Below are 22,501 nucleotides of genomic sequence, written 5' to 3'. Positions count from 1 at the left end.
AATTCATCAGTGGCTTCTCATTATAAGAGTAGAGGGTCCAGAGTCTTCTTCAAATAGTGTTCAAGCCTTTACTCAGTCTGGCTCCAAGCCCCATGCTCTGTTACTACCTCACACACACACACAGACACACACACACACACACACACACAGACCCACCAGCAGCCTCACCAAAGTCTCACCTCTTCTCTGCACCCACTGTGCCCGTGATTCCCACCTATCTCTGCCCTTTCTGCATTTCATGTCTGGCAAGCCCCTACTCCTCCTCAAGACTGAGGCCTTCTCCAGCTCACCTGGATGGTCTCCATGATCCTCTGCCCTCCCGCCCTCGAGAGTACTTGTTCAGATCTCTTAAAAGCAAATCCTGGGTTGTCTTGTACCCAGTTGCTTACATTTATGCTGATGGCAGTGTTGCTGTTGTTCAGCCACTCAGTCGTGTCCAGCTCTTGGTGACCTCATGGACTGCAGCACACTAGACTCCTCCGTTCTCCACCATGTCCCGGAATTTGCTCAGGTTCATGTCCATTGAGTCGGTGATGCCATCCAACCACCTCATCCATCTTCTCCTCCTGCCTTCAATCTTTCCCAGCATCAGGGTCTTTCCCAATGAGTTGACTCTTCACATCAGGTGGCCAAAGTATTGGGTCTTCAGCTTCAGCAATATTCCAATGAATATTCAGGACTGATTTCCTTTAGGATTGACTGGTTTGATATCCTTGCTGTCCAAGGGACTCTCAAGAGTCTTCTCCAACACCACAGTTCAAAAGCATCAATTCTTCAGCACTCAGCCTTCATTATGGCCCAACTCTCACATCCATACATGACTACTGGAAAAACCATAGCTTTCACTAGATGGACCTTTGTTGGCAAAGTGATGTCTCTGCTTTTTAATATGCTGTCTAGGTTGGTCATAGCTTTCCTTCCAAGAAGCAATCATTTTTTTAATTTCATGGTTGCAGTTGCTGTCCGCAATGATTTTAGAGCCCAAGAAAATAAAATCTGTCTTGTATTATTCATCTTCCAGGGCTACCACAAGGTAGGCACACTGCAATTATTTGCAGGCTAAATCAAAGCATAATTGGCTGCACACACACACACACACACACACACTCCCTGCAGATTCTCCTCTCCTCTCCCTAAAAAAAATTAAAGGACTTTCCTGCACCTTAAAATTAAACGCAGTTGTTGCTCCACGCTCCACTGAAGGATGAACTATGTGTCACTGAACTGCGTCTAAGACAATGTATTTTAAAAACATAGAGAACAGACTTGTCAGATGAGGGGGAATGGACTAGGAGTTTGGAATTAGCAGAGGCAAACTATTATACATAGAATGGATACGCAGCAAGGTCCTACCGTATAGCACAGGAAACATATTCAACATGCTCTAATTAGCCATAATAGAAAAGAATATGGAAAAGAATGCATATATATGTATAAATGAATCAGTTTACTGTACCGTAGAAATTAACACAACATTGTAAATCAACTATACTTCAATAAAATAAATTGTTTAAAAAGAATGTGTCTTGTTTATAGGGTGTTTTACATCATGTTGTTCAGATGTTTTTTCTACCCACCAATCTCCTTATACCACAAGACTATGCCTATGATCTGGCAATATAAATAATTTGTACCATATTCATTGGTTTTTATGTTTATATGAATGCCTCAATCCCTGGAGCCCCTAGACACACAGCTCTCCTCTGAAGAGCCTGTGTGAGACTAGTAAGGAAGCGTCTTGCAGAGAAGTGCCCTGTTACTCCTGAGCTAGAGAAGACAGGCTTGCTTTTCTGGGAAACAGCTGACAAGAGTTAACAGGATAAGCACAGGGAAACCTCAGGTGAGACGCAACTGAACACTTATGTCTTTAAACATTTTGTAATCAAAACAGTACGCCATCTAGTATATTACCCCGCGCGGACGTCTGCGTGACCGCGCTGCGTCTTTTATCGTCCTGTTATGTTTCGGAGTTCTTTCCTTGGAGACCTCACAGTAACTTAGGGAGACAGGGTAAATATTGTTGTCCCCATTTTATTAGGCAATTGAATTGGATGGCATCACCAAGTCGATGGACATGAGTTCAAGCAGACTAATACAGAGTCAGAGACTGAGATGGAGGTGGTTTAGCTCCAGGTATAAAGTTAAAGACAAACCAACAAAACTTTAAAATTCTAAGGCTTTCCCCATCACTTTTCCCTAGAAGACAATGTAGAATTAAAGACAAATCATTCAAAAATGCACAAACTCAGCATTTACATTGTGGGAATCATAATATGGGACGGCCCTAGCTTGATGTGTATTTTATTCCTGGCTCTGCCCCTGCCCATATGTGCGATGTTTGAGTCTGCTAAGAACTGGAGAACTACATCTGGAGAGAAGTTCAAAGGGAAGAACACAGACGGAACGCGGCACGTGGCGCTGAGGACAGCGGTCCTGATGTCCGCCGCTCTGTCTCCCTCTGAAAGTCACAGCGGAGGGACTTCCCAGGGGGTCCACTGGCTGAGACTGTGCTTCCACCGCAGGCGGCCCAGGTTTGACCCCTGGTTGGGGAACTAAGATCTCACATGCTGCATGGCAAAATAATAACAACAGTTAAAAAAAAAGTCACAAAGTACTTCCACTTATATCTTTTGATCTTATAACTACCCCAGAATTTAGGTCTTGTGGGTAGTTTAATCCCCTTTTTATGGATGAGGAATCTAAGAATGAGTCTGGGTAAAGGCCTTCTTCCAGGTCACAGACTTCTCATTGTACCCTCACACAGCAGAAGGTGCTAGGGAGCTCTGAGGAGTCTCTTTCATAAAAGCAGTGATTCCACTCACCAGGGCTCTGGCCTCGTGACTTAAGCACCTCTCATCTAAGTCCCATCTTTTAATGCCGTCACACTGGGCACTAGTATTTGAACCTGTGAATTTGGAAAGAATGCAAATATTCAGGCCATGTCAACATGGATAGGCACAAAGGGATGATACGAGATAAGTGAACGTGTGTGTGTGTGTGTGTGTGTGTGTGTGTGTACAAGCAATAGAGAGAGTATGAAGGAAGAAATGGACAGATAATGGGAAAGAAAACAAACAGATAAGATGTTCTCTTAAAAACATCTCTTCCTTCAGTTCAGTTCAGTTCAGTCGCTCAGTCATGTCCGACTCTTTGCAACTCCATGGACTGCAGCACACCAGGCCTCCCTGTCCTTCACCAACTTCTGGAGTTTACTCAAACTCATGTCCGTTGAGTCGGTGATGCCATCCAACCATCTCATCCTCTGTCGTCGCTTTCTCGTCCTGCCCTCAATCTTTCCCAGCATCAGGGTCTTTTCAAATGAATCAGTTCTTTGCATCAGGTGGGCAAAGGATTGGAGTTTCAGCTTCAGCATCAGTCCTTCCAATGAACATTCAGGACTGATCTCCTTTAGAATGGACTGGTTGGATCTCCTTGCAGTCCAAGGGACTCTCAAGAGTCTTCTCCAACACCACAGTTCAAAAGCATCAATTCTTCAGTGCTCAGCTTTCTTTGTAGTCCAACTCTCACATCTCTACATGACTACTGGAAAAACCACAGCTTTGATTAAACTGATTTATGTTGGCAAAGTAATGTCTCTGCTTTTTAATATGCTGTCTAGGTTGGTCATAGCTTTCCTTCCAAGGAATAAGTGTCTTTTAATTTCATGGCTGCAATCACCATCTGCAGTGATTTTGGAGCCCAGAAAAATAAAGTCTGCCACTGTTTCCACTGTTTCCATCTCTTCCTGACAAAGGAAAAATGACTTCTTGAAAATAATATAACAAGAAGAAGTAGCAGTACCAAACCTATGACCGCTTACCCCCGTCTCCGGTCTCAGAGAGGACACCCCTCTGTCTCCACCCCACAGTGCTACAGAGGAGCATCCAGGTGTTTGTTGTGTTTAGGATGAGAGGAACCGCATCGCTGCTCTCTTCAAAGCATGCTTGAGCTCTCGATTCCTCATACTGTAGATCAAGGGGTTCAGCATGGGGGTGATGAAGGTGTAGACCACAGACACTACTTGGGCCCTCTCTGGAGAGTAGCTGGAGCTGGGGCACAGGTAGATGAGGCTGGTGCCTCCATACTGGAGCAGAACCACAGTCATGTGGGAGGAGCAGGTGGAGAAGGCTTTGTGCCTCCCTTCTGCAGAGCGGATCTTCAGGATGGCAGCCGAGATGAAGACATAGGACAAGGTGATCAGCAGGAAGGGGAGGGTAAGGACAGTGACGCTAACCACGAACAGCGTGGCCTCGTGGACCCGGGTGTCCGCACAGGCCAGTCTCATGACGGGCAGGACATCACAGTAGAACATGCCAATCTCCTTGCTGCTGCAGAAGGGGAGCCGGAAGATGAGCACGGTCAGCTGCATGGCCAAGATGAACCCCAACACCAGGGAGCCCAGGGCCAGTCGGGCACACAGCCGCCAGCTCATCATGAGGCTGTAACGCAGAGGGTGGCAGATGGCCACGAACCTGTCGTAGGCCATGACGGCCAGCAGGATGCAGTCAGCGCTGCCCAGGAAGATGAAGAAGAACATCTGGGCACCGCAGCCAGCCAGGGAGACGAGGGTTCTCCCCGCGGACAGGGTGCTGGCCAGTGTCAGAGGGGCAATGGCGGAGGAGTAGCAGGTCTCCAGAGCCGCCAAGTTGGCCAGGAAGAAGTACATGGGGGTGTGCAGAGAGCGGTGGGTCCAGACGATGAGCAAAATGGAGATGTTGCCGCTGACGCTGACCAGGTACATAATCAGGAAGGCCACGAAAATCAGCGTCTGAACCTCAGGGAGTTTGGAGAAGGGGCGGAAGTGGAAGTGAATCATCGTCCCGGTCCCGTTCGCGTCCTCCATGTGGTCCACGCGTCGGGCCTGCTAACGGTCCAGGCGCTGCCCCTGAGGATAGCCAAACGTCAGGACGCAGGAGTCCTGCTGGCCGACCCGCTCAGCTCTGCCTCTCTCCCTTCCTTCCTCAGCTCCAGCCGTCGTTCCCTCCAAACTCAGCGTCTCCCTTCTTCAACAGTGCTTTAGTTGTAATCACCCAGAAGTGGCTCCCCACTGAAACCTTTAAGTCGTGGTAAAATATATGTTATGTAATATTTATCATTTTAAGCCTGTGTCAGTGTACAATTCAGCGACACTGAATACACTCACGATGTTGTATAACCATCGCCTCTATCTCTACCCAGAACTTTTCATCAGCCCCAGCAAAAGTTCTACTTAATAAACTAAAACTCCCCACAATCTCCTCCCAGCTCCCAGCAACCTCAATCCTACTTTGTCTGTACGACTTTTCCCATTCTTGGTGTCTCATATAAGTGGAATCATACACTATTTGTCCTTCTGTGTCTGGCTTACTCCACTAAGCATAATGTTTTCAAGGTCCATCCATGTAGTAGCTTATGCCAAAATCACGTTCCTCTTCAAGGTTGAAGAATACTCCTCTGTGTGTGTATATGCCCGTTGTGTTTATCCACTCATCTGTTCACAGACACTTGGAGTGTTTCACCTTCTCGCTATTGTGAATAACTCTGTGACGAACATTGGTGGAGCAACAGCTGTTCAGGTCAGCAGTGGGATATCAACCACAGCACACCAAGGTTGCTACCGTTTAGTCCCTAAGTAACGTTTGGCGCCCCAGGGGACTGTACGCCGCCAGGCTCCTCTGTCCGTGGGATTTCCCAGGCAAGAATACTGGAGTGGGTTGCCATTCCCTTCTCCAGGGGATATTTCCCACCCAGGGATCGAACCCGCGTCTCCTGCATTGGCAGGTGGATTTTTTACCCCTGAGCCACCAGGGAAGCACAGTATACCATTCCCAGAGCACAAACCTCTCTACTCTCTCAATCCCTTGCCTGGTTGTCAAGAGCACAAGCTCATCTGTCAATGACCAGTGGAATGATCTGGAGCAAAGTGCTGAAGTTTCTGCTTCAAAATTTCTTCATCTATGAAGATAGCAATAGGACACAGCACTTAGGATTGTTCTGAAAAGGAAGTGTGTCTGATCCCTAGGAAATTCTCCGTAACTGTGAGCAAACGCCGTTAACACGACTGTCCTTCCCCCTTGTAAGCCCGCCTCGATGCCCCCGGCTCTCCCAGAGACGTCTCCTTTCAGCTTCCCTCCCTGCTCCAGCCGACCAAGACTGCTGGCCCAGCTCTTCCATCAGTCTTTTGCTGATGCTTTCACTTCTTGACCTTCTGCCAATCCTGTTACCTTCTGTAATACCCAGCATCTTCATTCCAAGCTGACCATGACTACAGGAAATCACAAAATTCTGCTGACTGGTGCCACAGCAGAGGTAAAAAGGCATTATGAACCCTAGTACTGTCCCCAGGCTTCTGAGTCAGCTGTTCCCTCTGGTCCCCATGATGACTAGAGCAAGTTTCCCTGGTCTCCTTAAGACCTCTCTTCTGCTCTCTCCTCTCTCACCACAGTAATGACCCAGCCTCCAACTTCACTGAAAAAAAAGTAAATAAATAACAGAAGCTACTTGGAGGCAACTTTTCAGCATCCTCACCAGCTCCGGACCCGGAACACTCTCTGCCCAGCCCTAGAGCCACAGCAGGTTTCCACATGCCTTTCCAGACGTGTCCCCTCTCCTCTGCAAAAGCGGCCGTCTTAGCCCCTGTGCTCCCTCTGGGATCTTGCACAAGTCAGTCCCTCTGTCTCTGATGTCTCCCTTTGATCCCCTCTACAGCAACGTTACCTCCCATGGTCAAAAGGAAAAGAAGCCCCTTAATCTTACATCATCCTCTCAGGCCTCCCGGTCTCCTTTCCACATCAGCCATCTCCCATTCGTCCTGTAGCACAGATGCTTTCATCTTACACCCAGAGACCCTCCAACAAAGGCCTCCAGTGGCTTCCAAACTGCTCGATCCAAGAGCAGTTCAACTGGGTTGTTCTCTGGGACACTAGTCCACCATCTTCTTGCTCAGCTGGTTTTCTGAACAAAGTCTCCATCCATGCCCAAACAGCTCGTCACTTGACTTTTCAGTGAATAGTTTGAGCTTGGACTGAGTAACAATAAGTGCCCTTAATCCTGCCCTCGCGTCTATAAATGGTCGCCAAATTAAACACCAAGTTCTGTCCGTATGAGTAGCACAGAGAACATTTAAATAGACGATTGTTGAATGTATAAAAGGAAAGAGCCTTATTATTTTATTTTAGAATCTCTTCACCCAGTTTTCTTTCTGCTGCTGCTGATCAGCTGGAAAGAATTTCAGGGCAAGTTTACACGGTATCCAAAACAACACGGGCCAACTATACACCCCCCATGTCATACCTGCTGTAGAAGCAGAGCTCGGCCTGCTTCCAGCGACTGACCACCTCACGTGCCCCAGAATGGGGGTGCGGGCACACTTGGCACCCTGACTTACACCAAAACTAGCAGAGTCACCTGACTGGCCCTGCTCTCCCCACCAGGAACGTGTCTTTGCCTGTTTCTGCTGTGCAGATGCCTGCAGATACATCACAGCTTTTAAGAATACGAAAATGAGGTAAGGACATTGCTGTTTTCCCTAGACAGAATAATGCAACCTTAATATTCTTGTTGACTTGCGATTTTTTTCTTTTGAATATATGTTGTGTTTTTTATTCTGGTAGGCCAGCCCTTTTAAAGTCTGGCTCCCTGCTTGCTTTGCAAGTTTTTCTTCCCTTTTCTAAAGGCTTCTGCTCTGTGCTGTCATCTGTTGAGCACAGCCCTATGTGGGGTAAAAAGGTTGGAAAGTGAAAGTCACTCAGTCGTGTCCAACTCTTTTTGACCCTATGGACTATACAGTCCATGGAATTCTCCAGGCCAGAATACTGGAGTGGGTAGTCTTCCCCTTCTCCAGGGGATCTTCCTGACCCAGGGATCGAACCCAGGTCGCCCGCACTGCAGGCAGATTCTTCACCAGCTGAGCCACCAGGGAAGCCCAAGAACACTGGAGTTGGTCGCCTATCCCTTCTCCAGGGGATCTTCCTGACCCAGGGATCGAACCCAGGTCGCCCGCACTGCAGGCAGATTCTTCACCAGCTGAGCCACCAGGGAAGCCCAAGAACACTGGAGTTGGTCGCCTATCCCTTCTCCAGGGGATCTTCCTGACCCAGGAATGGAACCAAGGTATCCTGCATTGCAGGCGGATTCTTTACCAACTGAGCTATCAGGGAGACCCAGGATTCAAGTTCTCTGCCAAGAGGAGGTGATCAGTCTCCAATTCTCAGCTCAGGCAGGGGTCCTTTGACCAAAGAGGATTGGAAGATGGGTGGAATTGTGGTCAGGAATTTTTCACCTGGAAGTTCCTAAGGCTCTTGCTCCTTGAGAATTTTAATTCCTTTTCTGGAAGTAGCTTTGGAGCACACACCAGCCTGCCTCTGTCTCCATGCACAGCAAGTAAACACACCCACAACACTCTCTACCCCAAATGTTTAATCTTTGTGAATTAGACACCAAGCGGAGCCATCAAGCACCAGAACGAGAGCTGTTAGCTATAACCAGGGATCTCACCACGCCCTTCATGATGCGCTTGCCTCTGTATTTGCTTGTGTGTCTCTGAACCCTCCATGGACCTCAAGCTCCATGAGGCCAGGGACTGGCTGGGTTCCATTCTTCACTGAGGCCCAGGACCCAGCCCACTGTCAGGCAACCATGTACCTCTGTACTGACATGAATACTGCAGAGTTACCACGCTTCTATCAGTGCCAGCGACTGCTACCCAGGACTCTGGAAGTAGAGATAACAATCTTCAATTTAGAACTCTGATGCTGAAAGAGCTCTCCTTTCTAGAAAGAAAGTCAGCAATTTTCAATAAAATCTATGCATTGAATCACTGCTCTCATACTGAAGGATCTGTCCTGAGGCACAGTCTGGAATATGGAGCCAAATACAGAAAGATACGTGCAGTGTGCTTGGACAATAATGCTTATAAGGAAACAGCAAATACTCACCCAAAGGTGACATTCTGGTCGTTTGAGGTATATTCATGCCATGGACTGTGGTATTATTGACATTAAAGTTGTTGTAATTATAAGGTTTAATAAAGTGAGAAAGTGCATATTATGTTAAATTGAGGAAAAGGGCTTCCGCGCGGCATTAGTGATAAAGAACCTGCCTGCCGATGCAGGAGACATGAGAGAAGGGTTCGATCCCAGGGTCGGGAATATCCCCTGAAGGAGGCATGGCAACCTACTCCAGCATCCTTGCCTGGAGAATCCCATGGACGGAGGAGCCTGGCGGGCTACAGTCCATGGGGTCACAAGGAGCTGGACATGACTGAGTGACTGAGCACGCACGCATGCAGATGAAGGAAATGAAGAGGCAACATTGCCTTCGGAGCGTAACACCCATATGCCACCAGTCTCAACAGGAAACCATGAATCCTCAGTGGAGTCTTAAGAGAAAAACGGAAGATGACTATTTTCTTCACGCTTTTCTTCATTTTTCAAACTTTCTGTGAAGAATTTGCATTTATTTTTAAAGTATAAAAATGTTATTGATTTTTAAAATTCCCATTTGGGAGAAAGGCAACTGAAATTACTTAACACACCCCTAGTCATACGACCGATAATTGTCAGAGCCGAAATTAACACCTAAGTGTGGCCGCTAAGTCTGCACTCTTCTCAATGCTGTTGCCCAGGACTGTGCTAAATCTAGCTAGCGTTTACTTATGTGCTCCTTCATTTCCAGACACACCACACTTTTGACCTGGGCTGAGTTTGTGGGTACCCTTCCTTCCTTCTTCCCTTTCTTTTCCTTCCCTTCCCTCTCTTCCTACTTTCTTTCCCTCTTCTTTTTTTCTTTCCTCTCATCTCTCTCTCTTTTTTAATTTCTTTTCACCCCTGTCCTTAGAATAATGCTACTCAGACTGACCATGTGAAGGACTTAAAAAATTTTTTTTATTGAAGGATAATTACATTACAGAATTGTGTTGTTTTCCGTCACACCTCAGCAAGAATCTGCCGTGGGTGACATAGATCCCTCCCACCTGAACCTCCCTCCCAGCCCCCTCCCATCCCGCCCCTACTCTTATCTCTTTCTAAAGTTAACCCTTTAGATTGAGCTCATCATGCTGGCCTATCGAGATCTTGTGGAGAATTACAATTCTTTATTCCAGTAAATAATCAACTTCTCCCCATTGTCAGCTAGAAATTGAATGAACATGCTCCCTAAAGTTATAACTGGGTATTGGACCATAGTTTAAGGAAGCTACAACCCTCAGTCATATAGCCCTTAATATCCCTCAAAATTTACTTCAGAATATCAGTCAGTTTTCAAATCAGTTTAAAAATACAAGGCTCACTGTGTAGAATGTCTTTGGAGCTCTTAAAAACTGCAGTGAACATTGTGATAAACAATTGCATAGCCTTTACAATAGATGTTCAGCTTGCCGGGAATAAAGACTCACCTGAGTTCTCAATGCAGTCTGCACACGCTCACCCAGACATGCACACCTATCTCTTACTGAACACATGTATGCCATCCTACTCGTCCACAGGGCTACATAATTCATGTTTCCCTGTTTGCCTTAGCTGCTAGGAAGCCCGCAACTAAATTTTATACTCAGTTGCTCAGCATTTCTCAGCCCCAATATCTTCATGTATATCTAACTTCTACCTTTTATGCTGTGCAGATTGATTTTCATCTTATTGAAGCTAGGCTTCTCTTATGGGGCTTCCCTGGTGGCTCAGATGGTAAAGAATCTACCTACCACGAAGGAGACCTATGTTTGATTCCTGGATCGGGACAATCCCCTGGAGAAGGGAATGGCTAACCCACTCCCCAGTATTCCTGCTTGGAGAATCCATGGACAGAGGGGCCTGGCAGGCTACAGTCAAGGGCTTTATTGTAAGACACTGGGTTTTTAGGGGATAAATATTTTATACAAATAAGAATTATCCTTGCCTTTTGTGTCGTCATCCACGGCACTGAGGAGCGAACGAGAAATCCCTCTTCTCTCCACTTTCAAATTTACTTGTCCTCTGGGGTCTGCTCAGTGAGACAGAAACAGTAGTACTATAAGCTTCGGTTGTAGCTAGATGTTCTTGTCCACTGTCTGCTTTATTCTGCGCTTGCTTCTGCACAATTCCTTGCTACTTGAAGGCTGGATCAGGAAACGCCTGGATCAGGTCTCATCACACTCAGGGGCTATAAACCCTCAGTGACGTTGCACCCTCTTTGATGAGTTCTTTTGAGAAGGAAATGGCAACCCACTCCAGTATTCTTGCCTGGAGAATCCCATGGACAGAGGAGCCTGGCCGGCTAAAGTCCACGGGGTCGCAAAGAGTCGGACACGTCTGAGCGAGTTCACTTCACTTTGTGACACCAGCGCTGCCTCCCAAGACTTGGTGCTCTTCACATGCAGAGCTTCACATGCAGAGATCTTCCTTCTCCGTGAACACACGGGCGCATCCTCTACCTCCTCGCCTCACAGACTGTAACTCATACGACTGTTCATGCATTCAGTCATCTGACAAGGATGTATTGAGGCTTGTAGGCTTTGCGAATGTAACTTGAAAACCTGAGTAGATCACACTCTGTTTTCTGGGTGTCCCAACACAGCATGTAGACCTCCTACAAGGGAGAGCAGACAACTCTCTCCCACCCCTCTCAGCCTAGGAAACGGGTCACATTTCTAGGGAGCAACAGACTTTCCTTCTTGCATGCTCAGCAGTGGAGTGTCTTTTGAAGACTTGCCTGTGCTTAGTAGGTAAAGTGAAAGTGTTAGTCGCTCAGTCGTGTCCAACTCTTTGTGACCCCAGGGACTGTATCAGCCCGCCATGGGATTCTCCAGGCAGGAACACTGGAGTGGGGAGCCCTGTTGCATATTTGACATCAGTAGTGTTGCTGCATTAGCTCCGGGAGGGTCAACTACCGTTCCAGTTCATTTGCAACTCCACACGGGAGGCCCCGCACAGGATGAGAAAAGCCCGAGGTCAGTAGGGTTGGTTGGCCCATCCGCATGGTCTAGACCACGCAGCAACTCAGTCAGCCTGGCCTTCCCCACCCTCTTTACCTTCTTTCTCGAGAACTGGCAGCCACGGCCTTCCCTGAGGCTGGGTGAAGCACAAGCTAGAATCCTGCTCCTAATGCCTTGGAAACCACTAAGACTGCCTCTCTGAGAAACCGTCCGGAGCGAGGGAAGCTCCCATCTAGACACCATCAATCTTTCCCGCTGCTTCTCCTCAGGGTAATCACGTGGGACTTCAGGACCTGTGGGAACAGAACCCTGGGTTCCTTCTCTACTCTCACTCCTTCTCATCTCATTTCTGGAGATCTTCCTGCCAATTTTGGTTCAACCAAGCCCCAAGAGGCTAACCCACCTTTTAACTTGACCATCCCCTGTAGGTCAATGTTTGAACACAAACAGGAATTGTTTAGGGACATGATATTCTAAATTGGTTTAATTGCTGCTAGACTTAGCTCTATTTTAATTATTGCCTAGATTTTTATTCTCCCATGTCGAGGTAGTTTAGGCAGACATACAGTTTTAACATATCCAGTTCAGTTCAGTTCAGTTCAGTCGCTCAGTCATGTCCGACTCTTTTCGACCCCATGAGTCACAGCACGCCAGGCCTCCCTGTCCATCACCAACTCCCAGAGTTCATTCAGACTCACGTCCATCGAGCCAGTGATGCCATCCAGCCATCTCATCCTCTGTCGTGCCCTTCTCCTCCTGCCCTCAATCTTTCCCAGCATCAGTCTTTTCCAATGAGTCAACTCTTCTCATGAGGTGGCCAAAGTACTGGAGTTTCAGCTTCAGCATCATTCCTTCCAAAGAAATCCCAGGGCTGATCTCCTTCAGAATGGACAGAATGGATCTCCTTGCAGTCCAAGGGACTCTCAAGAGTCTTCTCCAACACCACAGTTCAAAAGCATCAATTCTTTGGCACTCAGCCTTCTTCACAGTCCAACTCTCACATCCATACGTGACCACTGGAAAAACCATAGCCTTGAGTAGATGGACCTTTGTTGGCAAAGTAATATCTCTGCTTTTCAATATGCTGTCTAGGTTGGTCATAGCTTTTCTTCCAAGGAGTAAGCGTCTTTTAATTTCATGGCTGCAGTCACCATCTGCAGTGATTTTGGAGCCCCCCAAAATAAAGTCTGACACTGTTTCCATTGTTTCCCCATCTATTTGCCATGAAGTGATGGGACCAGATGCCATGATCTTCGTTTTCTAAATGTTGAGCTTTAAGCCAACTTTTTCACTCTCCACTTTAACTTTCATCAAGAGGCTTTTTAGTTCCTCTTCACTTTCTGCCATAAGGGTGGTGTCATCTGCATATCTGAGGTTATCGATATTTCTCCCGGCAATCTTGATTCCAGCTTGTGCTTCTTCCAGCCCAGCATTTCAAATGATGTACTCTGCATATAAGTTAAATAAGCAAGGTGACAATATACAGCCTTGACGTACTCCTTTTCCTATTTGGAACCAGTCTGTTGTTCCATGTCCAGTTCTACCTGTTGCTTCCTGACCTGCATACAAATTTCTCAAGGTGGGCAGGTCAGGTGGTCTGGTATTCCCATGTCTTTCAGAATTTTCCACATTTTGTTGTGATCCACACAGTCAAAGGCTTTGGTATAGTCAATAAAGCAGAAATAGATGTTTTTCTGGAACTCTCTTGCTTTTTTGATGATCCAGCAGATGTTGGCAATTTAATCACTGGTTCCTCTGCCTTTTCTAAAACCAGCTTGAACATCAGGAAGTTCATGGTTCACATATTGCTGAAGCCTGGCTTGGAGAATTTTGAGCATTACTTTACTAGAGTGTGAGATGAGTGCAATTGTGCGGTAGTTTGAGCATTCTTTGGCATTGCCTTTCTTTGGGATTGGAATGAAAACTGGCATTTTCCAGTCCTGTGGCCACTGCTGAGTTTTCCAAATTTGCTGGCATATTGGGTGCAACACTTTCACAGCATCATCTTTCAGAATTTGAAATAGCTCAACTGGAATTCCATCACCTCCACTAGCTTTGTTTGTAGTGATGCTTTCTAAGGCCCACTTGACTTCACATTCCAGGATGTCTGGCTCTAGGTGAGTGATCACACCATTGTGATTATCTGGGTCATGAAGATCTTTTTTGTACAGTTCTGTGTGTTCTTGCCACCTCTTCTTAATATCTTCTGCTTCTATTAGGTCCATACCATTTCTATCCTTTATCGAGCCCATCTTTGCATGGAATGTTCCCTTGGTATCTCTAATTTTCTTGAAGAGATCTCTAGTCTTTCCCATTCTGTTGTTTTCCTCTATTTCTTTGCATTGATCACTGAGGAAGGCTTTCTTATCGCTTCTTGCTATTCTTTGGAACTCTGCATTCAGATGCTTGTATCTTTCCTTTTCTCCTTTGCTTTTTGCTTCTCTTCTTTTCAAAGATATTTGTAAGGCCTCCCCAGACAGCCATTTTGCTTTTTTGCATTTCTCTTCCATGGGGATGGTCTTGATCCCTGTCTCCTGTACAATGTCACGAACCTCATTCCATAGTTCATCAGGCACTCTATCTATCAGATCTAGGCCCTTAAATCTATTTCTCACTTCCACTGTATAATCATAAGGGATTTGATTTAGGTCATACCTGAATGGTCTAGTGGTTTTCCCTACTTTCTTCCATTTAAGTCTGAGTTTGGTAATAAGGAGTTCATGATCTGAACCACAGTCAGCTCCTGGTCTTGTTTTTGTTGACTGCATAGAGCTTCTCCATCTTTGGCTGCAAAGAATATAATCAATCTGATTTTGGCGTTGACCATCTGGTGATGTCCATGTGTGGAGTCTTCTCTTGTGTTTTTGGAAGAGAGTGTTTGCTATGACCAGTGCATTTTCTTGGCAAAACTCTATCAGTCTTTGCCCTGCTTCATTCCGTATTCCAAGGCCAAGTTTACCTGTTACTCCAGGTGTTTCTTGAATTCCTACTTTTGCATTCCAGTCCCCTATAATGAAAAGGACATCTTTTTTGGGTGTTAGTTCTAAAAGGTCTTGTAGGTCTTCATAGAACCGTTCAATTTCAGCTTCTTCAGCGTTACTGGTTGGGGCATAGACTTGGATTACTGTGATATTGAATGGTTTGCCTTGGAAATGAACAGAGATCATTCTGTTGTTTTTGAGACTGCATCCAAGTACTGCATTTCAGAATCTTTTGTTGACTATGATGGCTACTCCATTTCTTCTAAGGGATTCCTGCCCACAGTAGTAGATATAATGGTCATTGGAGTTAAGTTCACCCATTCCAGTCCATCTTAGTTTGCTGATTCCTAGAATGTCGACGTTCACTCTTGCCATCTCTTGTTTGACCACTTCCAATTTGCCTTGATTCATGGACCTAACATTCCAGATTCCTATGCGATATTGCTCTTTACAGCATCGGACCTTGCTTCTATCACCAGTCACATTGACAGTTGGGTATTGTTTTTGCTTTGGCTCCATCCCTTCATTCTTCCTGGAGTTATTTCTCCACTGATCTCCAGTAGCATATTGGGCACCTACTGACGTGGGGAGTTCCTCTTTCAGTATCCTATCACTCTGCCTTTTCACACTGTTCATGGGGTTCTCAAGGCAGGAATACTGAAGTGGTTTGCCATTCCCTTCTCCAGTGGACCACATTCTTTCAGACCTCTCCACCATGACCTGCCTGTCTTGGGTGGCCCCACAGGGCATGGCTTAATTTCATTGAGTTAGACAAGGCTGCAGTCCTAGTGTGATTAGATTGACTAGTTTTCTGTGAGTATGGTTTCAGTGTGTCTGCAGTCTGATGCTCTCTTGCAACACCTACCGTCTTACTTGGGTTTCTCTTACCTTGGACATATCCAAGTAGGGGTTAATTTTGTGAACCTAGACAACTGAACTGAGACAGATTGTAAGGAGCCTTCAAAACTCAACCAAGTGTCACCTGCTCAATGAAGCCTTTTTTTGATATACATTAATACCCTCCCCTTCCCTCCTCCAAAAAGAAAGACTCATGCCTGCTTCATGCTCTGTGGTGGCTGTGCCCACCTCAATTATAGCACTTATCTCTCCATATTCTATTTATACAGGGCTTCCCTGGTGGCTCAGTGGTAAAGAATCTGCCTACCCATGCAGGAGACCTGGGTTCAATCCCTGGGTCTGGAAGATCCCCTGGAGAAGGGAATGGCAAGCCACTCCAGTACTCTTGCCTGGGAAATGCCGTGGGCAGAGGAGCCTGGCGGGCTACAGTCCATGGGGTCACAAAGGGTCAGACACGACTGAGCAACTGAACAAAAACAGCATAGTGTTTACATACTCGTTTTTTGACTTCTACTAGGATAGGTCCTCAGTGGGACCGAGTAATTCAAGTCGATTGCACTTTATCACCTGGAGTGGAACTAAGCAGCTAACAGAGGTCTTGTGTTCATTGTTTGCAGAATATACAGTGCTGGGCATTCCTTTATTTACTCACCAAATATCATCTAACGTCCTATCGCACTCCCTATAATCGACGTGCTTTGTAACAGTGGCCACTAGTGACTTTGGCCGAGGCCATTATAAACTGTAGAAACAACATTTTTTTTCAAACTTCAGCCATACACAAACAATGTTCATGATTTATGTTTTATTTGAGCTATCAGGATTATTTACTTAAGGTTTTTCTGAAAGTGTTGTTGAAATGAAGTCATATGTGAGAGAGAGAGAAAACACTTGGCAGGAGTTTGTCAAAACAATCCTGAAAGAAAAACGGAAAACAATTCCAGAGAAACAATCCGCCAGCCGTGAAAGTCTGATTGGTCTAACTGTGTGCATCCTGAGCAGGAACTCACGTTAGCAAGTATCAGAAGTCCACTCAGGGAAGAACAAACAAAACCATTCTGCTTCTCTAGAGCAGAGGTTGCAAGCTGCTGACCCACAGGCTGCAAAGAGCCGGTGAATGGCTTTTCAGATGGTTGTGTTCAGCAGTTTTGGTACACTGCTCAACGCTTCAGAATGCGGCACTGCAGAGCAGCCAGCTGCCAGACTCCAGCTGGAACTCAACTTATTTGAAGTCCAGACCCTTTCCACTGCAGCCAGAGTCACAGTCATCTCTGAGTGACACTTTGGGCCATTTTTGGCAATCTATTTTTAAATTCCAGCCGCATAAGGTATCTTTAACCTTTCTTCTCTAAGTTCTCCATTTTGCCTCCCACTTCCATTTCTCTCCCTCTCTCCATTTCTTTGTCTTCCTTTCTCTCTTTTTTTTACCCCCTGGTCACCTATGCTGAATTTAATGTGCCTATATCTTATAGGCACTAAGTAATTACTCATTCTTTTTTTTTTTAAATGAGATTATTAAAATGCAATTTATTTCTAATTGTCAATAAAATCTTAAAATACAATTTATGCATATAAAGAAATACATAAAAAGGGTAATGTCTTATTTCATCTATATCATTAAATTCTTGGACTTTCTTCTATTTTAAGGACAAAAATCACAAAGTAAGCAACATTTTAAAAATTAATCAGCTCTCATCATTTGTTCTCCCTTCAATGATACTGAATACAAAATTAGAAACATCCTGGTTCTCAAAAGGATTTATTACCCAGTTATTAGTGTGATTTACTTTCTTAAATGATATAAATAATCCAAACTACCCTTTTGCTTAATGTTTGGAAATTTTTATAGCATGCCAACTGGGTAACTGAACTTTAAGGAGAAGGTAGGAAAAAAGAATCAACATGAGTCTTCAACATCAGGCTCACTGCTGCTGCTAAGCTGCTTCAGTCATGTCCGACTCTGTGCAACCCCATAGACGGCAGCCCACCAGGCTCCCCTGTCCCTGGGATTCTCCAGGCAAGAACACTGGAGTGGGTTGCCATTTTCTTATCCATAATTACTCATTCTTTAAAAGTTGCAGGGAGGAAAATCTACTGACTCTGAAACCATGCCCCATAGAAGCTGGTGACTAACATCAATTCCTGTTGTTGTTGTTTCGTTGCTAAGTCGTGTCCGATTCTTTTGACCCCATGGTCTGCAGCACGCCAGGCTTCCCTGTCCGGCACTGTCTCCCAGAGTTTGCTCAACCTCGTGTCCATTGAGTCAGTGATGCCATCCAACCGTCTCATCCTTTTCACCCCCTTCTCCTTTTGTCTTCAATCTTTCCCAGCATCAGGGTCTTTTCCAATGAACTGGCTCTTAGCATCAGGTGGCCAAAGTATTGGAGCTTCAGCTTCAGCATCAGCCTTCCAATGAGTATTCAGGGTTGATTTCCTTTAGGATTAACCTGTTTGATCTCCTTGCAGTCCAAGGGAGTCTCAAGAATTTTCTGCAACACCACAAAAGCATAAATTCTTCAGTGCTCAGCCCTCTTTATGATTCAACTCATACATCCATATGTGACTAGTTGAAAAACTATAACTTTGACTATTTGGACCTTTGTCAGTAAAGTCTCTGCTTTTTAATATGCTGTCTAGATTTGTCATAGCTTTCCTTCCAAGGAGCAGGTGTCTTTTAATTTCATGGCTGCAGTCACCATCTGCAGTGATTTTGGAGCCCAGAAAAATAAAGTCTGTCCCTGTTTCCCCTTTCTCCCCTTCAATTTCCCATGAAGTGATGGGACCAGATGCCATGATCTTTGTTTTCTGAATGCTGAGTTTTAAGCTAGCTTTTTCACTCTCCTCTTCCACCCTCATCAAGAGGCTCTTTAGTTCTTCACTTTCTGCCATAAGGGTGGAGTCATCTGCATATCTGAGATTATTGATATTTCTCCCGACAATCTTGATTCCAGCTTGTGCTTCTTCCAGCCCAGCGTTTCTCATGATGTACTCTGCATATAAGTTAAATAAGCAGGGTGACAATATACAGCCCTGACGTACTCCTTTCCCGATTTGGAACCAGTCTGTTGTTCCACGTCCAGTTTGAACTATTGCTTCTTGACCTGCATATAGATTTCTCTGGAGGCAGGTCAGGTGGTCTGGTATTCCTCTTTCAGAATTTTCCAGTTTGTTTTAATTCACACAGTCAAAGAGATGCAGGGTCAATCCCAGGAAGATCCCCTGGAGAAAGACGTGGCAACTCACTCCAGCAGTCTTGCCTGGAGGATCCCAAGGACAGAGTAGCCCAGCAGGCTACAGGCCATAGGGTTGCACAGAGTCAGACATGACTGAAGCGACTTAGCACGGCACGGCACACAGGGGCCGAGGGTCTGGGTCGGTAGCACTACTGTGACAGAGAAGAGAAACCCGACTCTAGACTGGATCTTCTGCTTCAGCTGTAACCTTTGTGCTCTGTTGCCTGCGCTTAGTCACACTGGCTCTGCCCCTCTGTGAAAGAATGTCACCTATAGCCTGAAATACACGTCGTGGCCCATTCTGCACTCTGCCTCCCAGACTTGACCTTGAAAGGAAGGTTTAACGCTTTCCATTCATTTAGAGATAAAAAGTTGCAGAATAGAGCACAGCATTTGTCTTGGAGGGTTGCAGGAACACTGTAACTAGACCCACATGGGCAGCAGCAGGAACGAAGGACGATCACAGCGCCTCTAAGGTCCGGCCAGCACTAAGAGCAGCGGCCCCTCCCCTCTCATCAAAGAAGCCCGGCTTCTACCTCAGGCAAGATGGTTCTTCGGGACGCTAGTCCAGTATCTTCTGAGCCCACTGGTCTGAATAAGGTTGTTAATCCTGGCCCTGACACCGTGTGTCTCAACCCACTGGCCTGTCCGGCAGCAGGCAGAACAAGCCTGGAGTCTGGACTCGATAATACTTACTATCAAGGAAGAGCCGATATGGCCATCCAGAGGCAAGACTCGAACAAACTTCAAAAACAATGAAAGCTGCTCAGTTGGCAGTGACTGAGGGCTCAAAAGAACGAGGGCACGGCTTACTCTGTCCTTTCACGTCATGATCTCATGTGACTGTCGTCCCAAGCCCTCGCTGCAAGGCGTGCTGTTAGCGTCATGAAGTGAAGGAAAGATTAGGCTCACGTTTGTGTCTTGAGCCTGGGACTAAGAAGCGTATGTGCCGAGCAAATACAGGAGCGCCAGAAAACAGAGAGAGAACAAGCACCTTCTTCTGCTTCAGGGGGCCTTACAGACTTTTTAAAGAGGCGATACCGAAACATATGAAACTCAATTGCATAAAAAGAAGTGTGATTTTGTGAAAATAAAAAGATCACTGTCAGATAGTCCGGCCACAGATTTTTAACGACCAGGGAATTTTTGCAGAAACGGATGCTTGTGGCTGGCCTCTTATTGTGTAAGCGAATATTGAAATGCCCGTGTCTGAGTAAATAGTAACAACTTTTTTGGCGGGTTATTACATTCAGTAGTTACACCTGAGACACTTATGAAGTCTTCTAATTGTTTTGAAATCTTGTCTTCAATCTGCTCTTCTTTAGAAGCAAAGGAGCATTCTCCAGCACCGTGAGCTTTATTTTCACTTTCCATATCAGAGTCAATTACTAAGATATTGTTTTTATCATCTTTTTGTTGGTCTAATATTCACATCGTCTGACTCAGAACTATATTCTGAAGAACTATCATATTCTGGGATGCTAGTACACATGTTGCTCAAACAGTCACAGAAAGTATCTGCATAAAATTCACTGAAAAACTCTTCTTCGCTCAAAATTTCGTGATGCATCATTTTTGAAAATTTTACAATAATTAACTTGAATTTATACTACATACGACGTTGGAACAGAAACTTAACAGAGCAAAATGTGAATGATAATGACAATCCAAAACAGTATAATGAACCCTTTGATCAATTTTAAACAGCTTCACACAATAATGTTAATTGTACCTTTCTAAAAGTGTATCACGACATCTCTGGTCAACATGGGTAATACGTCTCTTGAGAGAGTAGCACTGAAACATACACATTACCGTATGTAAAACACATAGCCAGTGGGGATTTGCTCTACAACACAGGAAGCTCAGCGTGGTACCCTGTGACAGCTGAGACAGCTGTGATGCGGTGGGGAGGGGCAGGGGACAGGTGTAGACCTCCGGCTGATTCACACACCTTGGTGTGTGGCAGAAGCCAACTCAATATGTAAAGCAAACATCCTCCAATTAAAAATAAATTTTAAATAAAAGAAATGACAAAAGAGAAAATGATGAGCAAGTGATGGGATCAAAATAAAAAGGAATTTCAAACGTAAAAAATAAAATAATATATTAAGGCCGTGGAAACTGAACAAGGAAAAAAGCCAAGGCTGTCTGATGTGTGAATCCATTGGGCCTGCATGCCTTCAGGGATAAAGGCCGTTGAAATAGGTAACAGGATGGCATCTCCGGTATCAATGGCGGTCATCCTCTTATCCATCCGTCCGTCCTTTCTTCGCAGACATTCCCGTACTGGTCGTATTTTAAACACTGTGATGAGAGAGGAGGCTGGTTATGTGGGCAGAGACTGGTCCATGGCCCAGCACTGGGATCTGATAGGAAGTGGGTGGCTGAGTACTGATCAGCATTTCACAGGTGACTCAGCCCTCTCTCCACTCCCTCTTTCTTTCCTTTTGAGCCTCCTGTCCTTCAGATCATGTCCCTACCTCCGACTTGGGGAATATTTCTTCTAAGAAGGACTATTTCTGGCTCCAAGAATCAGCACGTTCTTGCCATAAGTGTTCTTACTGCCTGAGTCACCTCTTGATTCCTTATGCTTTAGATCCAGGGGTTCAGCAGTGGTAAGAAAAAGGTGTAGACCACAGACCCCGCCAGGCCGTCTTCTTGCGGAGGAGCTGGCGCTGGGGCGAAGGTAGGTAAGGAGCCGAACTGCAGGAGAGCCACGGTGAGGTGGGAGAGGCAGGTGGAGAAGGCCCTGCGCTCTCCCTGGGCTGACTCCATCCTCATGGCTGGCCGTGAGAGAGGATCAGAAGGAAGGGGAGGGGAGGGTTAGGGAGAGGATCAGGAGGAAGGGGAGGCTGCAGCGGCCACGCCAAGGGCACAGAGGCGGCCTGGTGCCCGCGGGCGTCCGCACAGGCCGGGCGCGTGACGGCAGGCGCGGCACAGAAGAAGTGGTAGATGTCGTCGTGGCTGCAGAATGGAGGGAGGCAGATCAAGGTGGTCAAAGGCAACGCCAGCAGGAACCCCAGCCCTAGAGACCCCAAAGCATCTGCTCACAGAGCCGCCAACTCAGCACGAGGCGTAACACAGGGGTGACACATGGCCATGTGCCTGTCCTAAGCACTGGCGGCCAGCAAGACACAGTCAGACCCTCGAGAAGGATGAAAAAGCACATCCGGGATCCGCAGCCAGGGAGAGACAAGGGCGTCCTCCCCGTGGGAAGGGTGCCGGCCAGGGTCAGGGGGGCAACGCCGGGGGAGTGGGCGATCTCCAGCAAGGGCAGGCCGCGCAGGAAGAAGCACATCGGGGTATGCAGGGAGGGGTCTCGCCAGACCCTGAGCCCGACGGCGCCCCGTCCGACGAGGCTTCGTAAGTACAGCCGCAAGGAGGCCGCGACGATGGAAGCCCCCACCGGGTCTGTTGAGAAGGGGCGGCAGGGGAAGGGGACCGCTCCCGCCGGTGCTCCTCCGTTAGCCCTGCGATGGGGGAGGAGGTCACGGGCAGGGCACCCCCTGCGTCCTCGGGCCTGGCGCAGGCGCAGCGGCGCT

The 22,501-nt window shown here is 46.4% G+C and overlaps 1 protein-coding gene and 1 long non-coding RNA gene across 2 annotated transcripts; both read right to left on the bottom strand.

Annotated features, from left to right (window-relative positions):
- Positions 1 to 2,957: 2,957 nt before the first annotated feature.
- On the bottom strand, positions 2,958 to 5,266 carry LOC527077 (olfactory receptor 10V1). The gene has a single exon (XM_002693841.5). The coding sequence runs from the start codon at positions 4,841 to 4,843 to the stop codon at positions 3,902 to 3,904; it is 942 nt and encodes a 313-aa protein (XP_002693887.3). The 5' UTR covers positions 4,844 to 5,266; the 3' UTR covers positions 2,958 to 3,901.
- A 15,780-nt stretch (positions 5,267 to 21,046) lies between these two features.
- On the bottom strand, positions 21,047 to 21,853 carry LOC112441591 (uncharacterized). Its single transcript, XR_009490737.1, has 2 exons — positions 21,440 to 21,853; positions 21,047 to 21,263 (listed from the first exon to the last, which is right to left on the bottom strand). It is a non-coding gene; the product is annotated as an uncharacterized lncRNA (long non-coding RNA).
- Between the last annotated feature and the right edge of the window lie 648 nt (positions 21,854 to 22,501).

This window comes from Bos taurus, chromosome 15, assembly GCF_002263795.3.
Source record: "Bos taurus isolate L1 Dominette 01449 registration number 42190680 breed Hereford chromosome 15, ARS-UCD2.0, whole genome shotgun sequence".
NCBI lineage: Eukaryota > Metazoa > Chordata > Mammalia > Artiodactyla > Bovidae > Bos > Bos taurus.
This window is presented reverse-complemented; position numbering and strand designations above follow the sequence as displayed.